At 30.8% G+C, this 7,919-nt stretch overlaps 2 protein-coding genes across 4 annotated transcripts in view; both read left to right on the top strand.

Annotated features, from left to right (window-relative positions):
- Positions 1-7,919, top strand: part of LOC105845207 (proline-rich transmembrane protein 1) — a 54,245-nt gene that overhangs the window by 32,760 nt on the left and 13,566 nt on the right. The window contains exon 4 of one of the 3 annotated variants that reach the window (XM_065792423.1): positions 63-285. The exons of the other annotated variants lie outside the window; for them this stretch is intronic. Within the exon in view, the coding sequence (XP_065648495.1) occupies positions 63-158 (96 nt within the window). The 3' untranslated portion in view covers positions 159-285. Of the gene's footprint in view, positions 1-62; positions 286-7,919 lie in introns of those variants that run through there. 3 annotated transcript variants of the gene reach the window in all.
- On the top strand, positions 1,793-4,151 carry LOC136077966 (uncharacterized). Its single transcript, XM_065792421.1, has 2 exons — positions 1,793-2,189; positions 2,431-4,151. Exon 2 carries the CDS (start codon positions 2,851-2,853, stop codon positions 3,565-3,567), a length of 717 nt encoding a protein of 238 aa, XP_065648493.1. The 5' UTR covers positions 1,793-2,189; positions 2,431-2,850; the 3' UTR covers positions 3,568-4,151.

Below are 7,919 nucleotides of genomic sequence, written 5' to 3'. Positions count from 1 at the left end.
TTAAACATAAAATATAGCCGTTACTAAGTTCAAAATGTCGCTTAATTCGTAAATTTGTTTAGCCCTTCAAAGAAAAAGGTAGTCCGTTGAAGATAAACATTGGAAAAAACATCATTTCCTTTAAAAAAAGGCAACCAAATATTTTATTAATGGTCTAGAATTTTCAGTATCACAATATCCTTTGGGTACAAGAAAGGAAGAAAGAGAGTTATTACAAGAAGAAGTTATTTAGTCTTTGCTCCTTGGTTTTCTTAGATAATCAATCATTTGCAGCAAAAAAATAGAATCTCTATATTCAGATTTTGGACTTAATAAGCATAAATTATTATTTAGCCATATTGTTTATTCCTTATAAGAATTATGAGAATTATTGTCCCATTTGTTTTCAAAGAGCCTTTGTTCTTCTTAGGTAATAAAAGAATTTTAGATGATTTTTCTGCCCTTTTCTACACAATCATTTTGTTTACACACTAAAAAATCCAATATAAATATAAAAAAAAAGTTTATTTATTTATTATTTTAATAAAAGCTATTACTGATTTTTCCTTGGATATTATGAACTTCAAAATGGACACTTTACAAACGTTTTTTATTCCTGTGGTTTTTCTTGAACGTTGCAATAGCATAAAATAAGTAATTATTTTTAAAAATAACACGATGTTTTTTATTCTTGACATGTCTATAAATATTCTTGCGCTGGCTGTAACGCCAGTTATATTGGAGAAACAACCAGAAAATTGGCAACTAGAATAGATGAGCATCTTAAAAGTGATAAACAATCTCATATATTTAAACACTTAAATTTATCTATTAATTGCAAAAATCTGGCTGCTGTGATTCTTTTAAAATTTCGGAAAATGCCACAACCAAACACAAACTAAAGATAAAAGAAGCCCTCTACACTAAATGGGAAAGTCCCTCACATAATAAACAAACTTTACAGTATGCTATAAACTTATCTATTTAATTTTACTGTCAGTTTATTTTTTTGATTTGTTTTGACAGTTGGTTATTTTGATTGGTTATTTACCGAGGTTATTTTGTAATAAATATATTGGTTTATTATGTATAATTTTTGCCCGTTAATATTACTCTGTAAAGACTTTTATTTTTTAATATTTATTTGAGAGTTTTTTTTATGGTAAGGGGCCATCCATAAAGTACGTGCGCAGGTATGGGGGGAGGGGGATTACCAAACAGCGTACGAATGCGTACAAGGGGTGGGGGTGAGTGGGGGTGTTAAGTGAGTACGTACGCGGTTTGATTATCTCTCCTATAAAAAATCAGTATTATATTTTCTTTTTCTAAATTTGGTCACAACTCTTTTTTATATCTATTATAAATAATAAAAGAAAAAAGTAATCGAGAGATAATTGTTCCAAATAAAGTTTTTTATTTTTTGCAATGTAATTTGATTGGAAGTGAGACGAGAAGCAAAAGGAGGTTCAATAAAAGCATTTTATTTTTAATTACACAACGTGGTTTATTTTTCTTAAATGAATTTAGTATTTTTATTTTCAAATATAATAAAAAATAAGCTAATACTATGATAAAATTGCTTTTAAGATTGGGGTTTTTAGTTTATTAAATGAGTTTAAAGCCCCCCTTTTAAATGAATTTTAAGAATTTAAAAAAGGGTTTTAAGACAAAAATACTTTTCTCTTAAAAAAACGATAATAATTATAAAAAATAGTTATTTTAATGCAGATAGAAACCAATACTTTTTATTATGCAAGCAGGTGCAATTAATTTGAGTTAACAGCAAAACGATAACAATAAAAACTTTTTCATTCTATTCGAAAACTGAAAACACCAAATTAGAAAGAAAAAAAAATATATACTTATTATTACCAAGATGCCGCACGGATTTGTAGAGAATGAGAAAAAATATCTTCAATTCATTGAGTTGTATAAAAAAGCGTATTCAACGCTTGAAAAACAAAAGCAATATCAGAACGCACAGGAGTTGTGGAATGTAGTAAAAAATGATCAATCCTTGTATAAAAAAAGTAAACGAGTTAAAAGTGAAAGCAACAAAATCGAAAGGATCAATTATGTCATTCTGGGGAAATGCCTTTTCACCACCTAGCAAAAAAAAAAAAAAGATATTCATCCAATGCCGTCTTCATCAAATGAAACACCAAGTTCTTTAAATGCAACTACGATAGAGCCTGCAAGCATTGAACTTGGTAAGCTAATTTCTGTAATATTTTAAAACATTTTCTATACACTGAGTTCAACCAAATTATAAATCGTCTTGGCCAAAAAAACATTTTTCAGACAGAAATTTTCATAATCTTTTTGTCAATAATAATTTCTAGTTTGAAATTTGCGTACTTTTTTTTTTGCAACATCAGCCAAAGTTCGCAAAACTTTAATTATAGAAGTTTTTATAATGAAATCAAAGAATTTCAGAAATTTTGTTTTTAGATTGATTCGTGAATCGGCTCGTCAAAGAAAACCAAGACAAAAACTTAAAGAGAGTATCGAAACTGTGTGTCAGAACAACCCTGAAGCGTCAAGTGCCTTGAAGCAGTTTATTCGAAACCATCCTGGACGACCGCGTCTTGAAGTTGATCAACCAGAGCTTTTATCAACAATTATAAAAATTGTGCAATTCTCATCAGCAGCTGACGAACTTCGAAGAACAAACTGCCTTCGTAGCGTCTCCACTTTGGATGACCTTCAGACAGAGTTGACAAAAATAGGCTTTACCTTGAGTAGGAGTGGTTAGTACCTTCGTCTTTTACCACAACGTGGAAACATTTCTGAAGGAAAAAAACATGTCAGCACGGTTCCTGTAAAGCTATTACGTCCAGAAAACTTAATGCGAAAAAAAACAACGATAGAATGTTTGCAAAGTCATTTATTTACAACATGTTTGAAGTTTGCAAATTATTTGGACCAAAAGCTGTGCTTTGCATTTCCAACGTTGATAAAGCCAGGGTTCCATTGTGTCTTGCTGCAGCAAGCCTTCAGGCGCCGTTGCTGATGCATATGGAATACAAGGTCAAACTCATGGATCACGACTTTGTCGTTGGCCCACAACACAAATTGATCTCATCAGTGTATGGCATATGCGAAGTTAACAAAACTGGAAATATATCTTACAGTGGGAACACTTTTATATGCATAAGAAGTGGGAAACACGATACATCAAATGCTTTTACACATGCTTTTGATGTTAGAGAGCTTTTTAAAACCAAGTTGGTTGAACGTAGACCAATTATGTTAATGGAGATTGATGGAGCTCAGGATGAGGCACCCCGCTTCCCTAAAACCTTAGCAACTGCTGTTGATCTCTTCCGCTTGCTTGATTTAGATGCCCTTCTTCATGGTGTAAATGCAGCTGGGGTTTCAGCCTTTAACCCCGTCGAAAGAAGAATGGCACCTCTTTCTCATGATTTGGCTGGAATAATTCTTCCTCATGATTATTTTGGCAACCATCTTGATTCTTCAGGAAAAACAATCGACCAAAAGTTGGAGCTAGAGAACTTTCAAAAAGCGGCTACCATTTTAGCCCAAGTTTGGTCATTGATGGGTATCCTGTTCATTGCCAGGCTGTAACAGTTGGAAAAGCATATGAACCACCTACTTCTGATCCTGTTTGGGTAGAAAAACATTGTCAGCAATCGCGATATAGCCTTCAAATGGTAAAATGCCAAGACAAGTCATGCTGCACACCATTTCAAACAAACCGGATGAAAAACCTCCCCCAACGTTTCATTCCATTTCCAGCCATTTACGAATACTGCGAGAATGGTTATAAAGCAATAGAGCCGTTTACATATTTTAAAAACGTATCAAACCAATCAACATTTGCACCACTGACACATCGCTTTTTGCTACATGATATACCTACAGAAGAATTAAAATACAAAATAATACCATTTGATCTGTATTGCCCATCGATGAAAGAAAAGCTATCAAACGGAGTTTGCGTAATAAATACTGGCCAAGTGAGGCTGCAAGGAAACGGCATAAAAAAGCACATAAAAAACAAAAAAAAACGATTTAATTGGAGAGTGAGGAGAGTGTAAGTGAAAGTGAATATATTAATAAAAATGAAGATGTCAGTGAGAAGGTTGTCAATAAAAGTGTGGAAGCTGAGTTCATGCCTGTATTTGATAATATGTTTGACTTATTTAAGTCACCATTTGTGGAAATATAAAATATAACACTCTCGCAAGAATTCTTTTTTATAATATTATTTTTTATTTTTATTATTAACGTCCCAGTTTTTAATTAAGTGCAGAGAAATGTCGAAATAACTAGATATTTTTTGGTTTTTAATGTTATATAGCAGCCGTGGCGCAGTGGTTAGAGCATTGGACTCGTAACCCAAGGGTTGCGGGTTCGATCCACCCTATATATATATATATATATATATATATATATATATATATATATATATATATATATATATATATATATATATATATATATATATATATATATATATATATATATATATATATATAGGGTGGTATATATATATAAATATATAGGTGGTATCATTAAAATTATTTTTCATATAAATAAATAAATAAATAAATAAATATATATATATATATATATACATATATATATATATATATATATATATATATATATATATATATATATATATATATATATATATATATATATATATATATATATATATATAAATATATAGGGTGGGTAGGGGTAATATGGATAGAATTTTTTTTTATTTTTTTTTCTAATATAATTTTTTTTTTTAGTTAAAAATCACCATAAAAACATTTGTTATTTTTCTTTACATTCAGAGTGTATACAATAAAATCACAATGAGTAAAACATTAATATATTTTAAATAACTAACTTACTAATAATCCTTTTTTAACAACACATTTCATATATCCAAATTACCCCACTGGTGGGGTAATACAGATACTCATATTATATTTGATACATATATAACACTTATTGCTTTTCACGTATTTATCTTGTGCTGTTAAATATTCCCCCATTTTGGCCTGGACACATGCTCTGCGTTTTTTAAATTTGCAAGGGCTGTCAGTGTAGGTTGACTTGGGCTAGGTGTAAGTACAGAATCGATTGCTCTCTGCAAGTTTTTTACAACATTTTCTTTTTTGTTAGACTCATCTACTTCCTCGTGCTTTGGTTGCATATTCACTATCTTTTTCATAGATTTTGATTTATCAACAGGGTAAAGACAACTACCATTAAAACCACTTTTTAGGAGTTTGTTATCTATCTTACTGATAAGAGCTTTTAGTAAAGTTCGAAATACAGACTTGTCAACATTTGTATATCTGCTTTCTTTTAACCGATCTTTAAGGATTTTCTTCCAATGGGATTTCAATAGAGCAAAAAAACCAACATCAAGAGGTTGTAATGTGTGACTTGTGTTCGGAGGTAAGCAAAGTAAAATTGTGATTTTCCAGAGTCTTTTTAACAGTAGAATATGTTATATGGCTGTTGTGTCCATCACATAGCAGCAACACAGCCTTTTCATAATCCTTTACATATATAAACCTGTCAATCCAACTTTGAAAAATATGGTCCTCCATTCAACCGGATTTATTTACACTGTATATTACATGGTCCATTTTGACACCATGCATCATAAAGGTGGATGGCTTTGTAGACGACAAAGGGAGGTAGACACTGGTCATTTGCTGACCCACAAAACAGTACAGTAACATTGATTTACCGCATGATGGAGCAACGTAATAGGCTGTTTTTGATTTTTTACGAACAAAGATTTTTCCTACTGTAGGATCTGTACGAAAACCTGTTTCATCTAAATTAAATATGCAAAGTAGCTTATCAAATAAATTATTATCGTTTAATGTCTTCTCATATAACTCAAAAAAATCTGTCAATGTTTTTAGAGAAAGATCATTGGCTCTTGCTTTTGTCAAAAGTTCAGGTTTTCTTTTTCCAAGGACTACATTCCATCTTTTTTCAAAAGACATGCACCAGTTTTTCTCTGGCTTGTCATCTTTGGAGAATGGAGTTTTTTTTGCCAATAAATGTTGTATAGGATTTAACCATCAGTTTGATATCTTCTCTATCTTGTAGAAAACCCTTATCAGCTAAGTACATCAGGGCTTCTACTAGAAGAAGAAGCCCTGATGTACTTTCCTCAGTATTATTTAAAACAAACCAACAAACCACTTCCAATTCTTTTGTCATTCCTTTGGATTTGATCATGGGATAGTCGGTATAATGTCCCATAAGGAATTCCAGAAGACTTTGATACACTGTATACTGACTCTCTTTCCTAAACAAGCTGTATGGCAGTCATTAATTTGCTGTGATCATATGAACCAATAGTCTTGCTTTTGGTATTCATGAGGCATAATAATTTATTTCAGTCTTATTATTTTATCTAAAATATTTTAAAACAAACTTTAGTTATATAAAGTCTATAATTTAATTCTAAGGTAAAGAGGAATACAAAAATAAAATATAAAACATTTAGATGGGAGTTTAAATTTTACCCTAGCCTTTTAGGGAAAGCAAATTTGAACTATGATCTTAATGTAAATAGTTCAGAAGTATTATATAAAACTATTATAAGTCACTGAAAAATGTATAATACTAGATTAAAAAGCAAAAGTGAGCATAAGTGTATATTTAAATATCGTGTAGCTTATGATTTTGTAATAAAATACTATAACGTTAGTAGGATTTTATATATTTTACCCCACTATTATTTTACTCACTATTAAATTAAACTTTACAAATTGTTATTAGTAATATTGTTAATATTACTAATGTCTGCCGACAAAATTTTTAAAACATAATGTTTTTTATATTTTTTTCAAAACAACAAGCTTTACATGTTAACTCTTCATGTAAATCAAATATAAACATTGATAACGCAAAAAAAGAAGCCAATTATGTGTAGAAAATGTTTATAATTTTCAAGTTTTAGAATTATGAATAGACAACTTACTCCATGGATACTTATTGAATATATCCATATTACCCCAACAATCCATATTACTCCACCCTACCCAGTGGCGGATCCAGCATTTTTTTATCTTTGAGATAGCTAACTTCCTGACATGGAGCTAACTCCAAATATTTATATGTTTATACTTATGTAAAATAGTAAGAGTTTGTACCAAATCATCCAATCATCTCAAAAAATTGCGATGATTGGAGGCTGGGAACAAAAAAGCCCCAAAATTTTTGCTACACCTGCCCCAAACGTGAGAGCAACAAGTTGATAAAATAATTTTTGTACTATTATCAACTAGACTTATATTCATCAATAATTTTTAAGTTTCATAGTATTATCTCTTAGTATTCAAAAATTATGACCATATAAAAGTTACAACCCCCTCAAATTGAGGGGGGTTTAAACTTTATATGGTCATAATTTTTGAACGCTAAGAGATAATACTATGAAACTTTAAAATTATCGATGAATATAAGTCTAGTTGAGAATAGTACAAAAAATATTTTATCAACTTGTTGCTCTCACGTTTGGGGCAGGTGTAGCAAAAATTTTGGGGCTTTTTTGTTCCCAAGCTCCAATCATTGCAATATTTTGCAAAGCATCCTTATTTGACATAAGTATAAACATATAAATATTTGGAGTTAGCTCCATTTCTGGAAGTTAGCTACCTCAAAGATCAAAAAATGATGGATCCGCCACTGCTACCCTAGTTGTGATAAAAAAACATTGCGAACTGAACCTGGTTGTCAGGGGCGCCCAAAGCCTTTTTTGGTCTTTGAGATAGTAAACTTCCAGACATGGAGCAAACTCCAAACATTTATATGTTTATACTTATGTCAAATAAGGATTGCTTTGCGATGAATGGAGCTTGGGAACAAAAAATCCATCAAAATTTAGCCCCACCTGCCCCAAACGTGAGAGCAACGAGTTGATGAAATATTTTTTGTATTATTTTCAA

The sequence above is a fragment of the Hydra vulgaris genome, chromosome 03 (assembly GCF_038396675.1).
Source record: "Hydra vulgaris chromosome 03, alternate assembly HydraT2T_AEP".
Taxonomy (NCBI): domain Eukaryota; kingdom Metazoa; phylum Cnidaria; class Hydrozoa; order Anthoathecata; family Hydridae; genus Hydra; species Hydra vulgaris.
This window is presented reverse-complemented; position numbering and strand designations above follow the sequence as displayed.

What these genes read in the sequence shown, in the direction of transcription:
- LOC136077966 (XM_065792421.1), top strand. Translation starts at nt 2,851, where the DNA reads ATGTTTGCAAAGTCATTTATTTACAACATGTTTGAAGTTTGCAAATTA.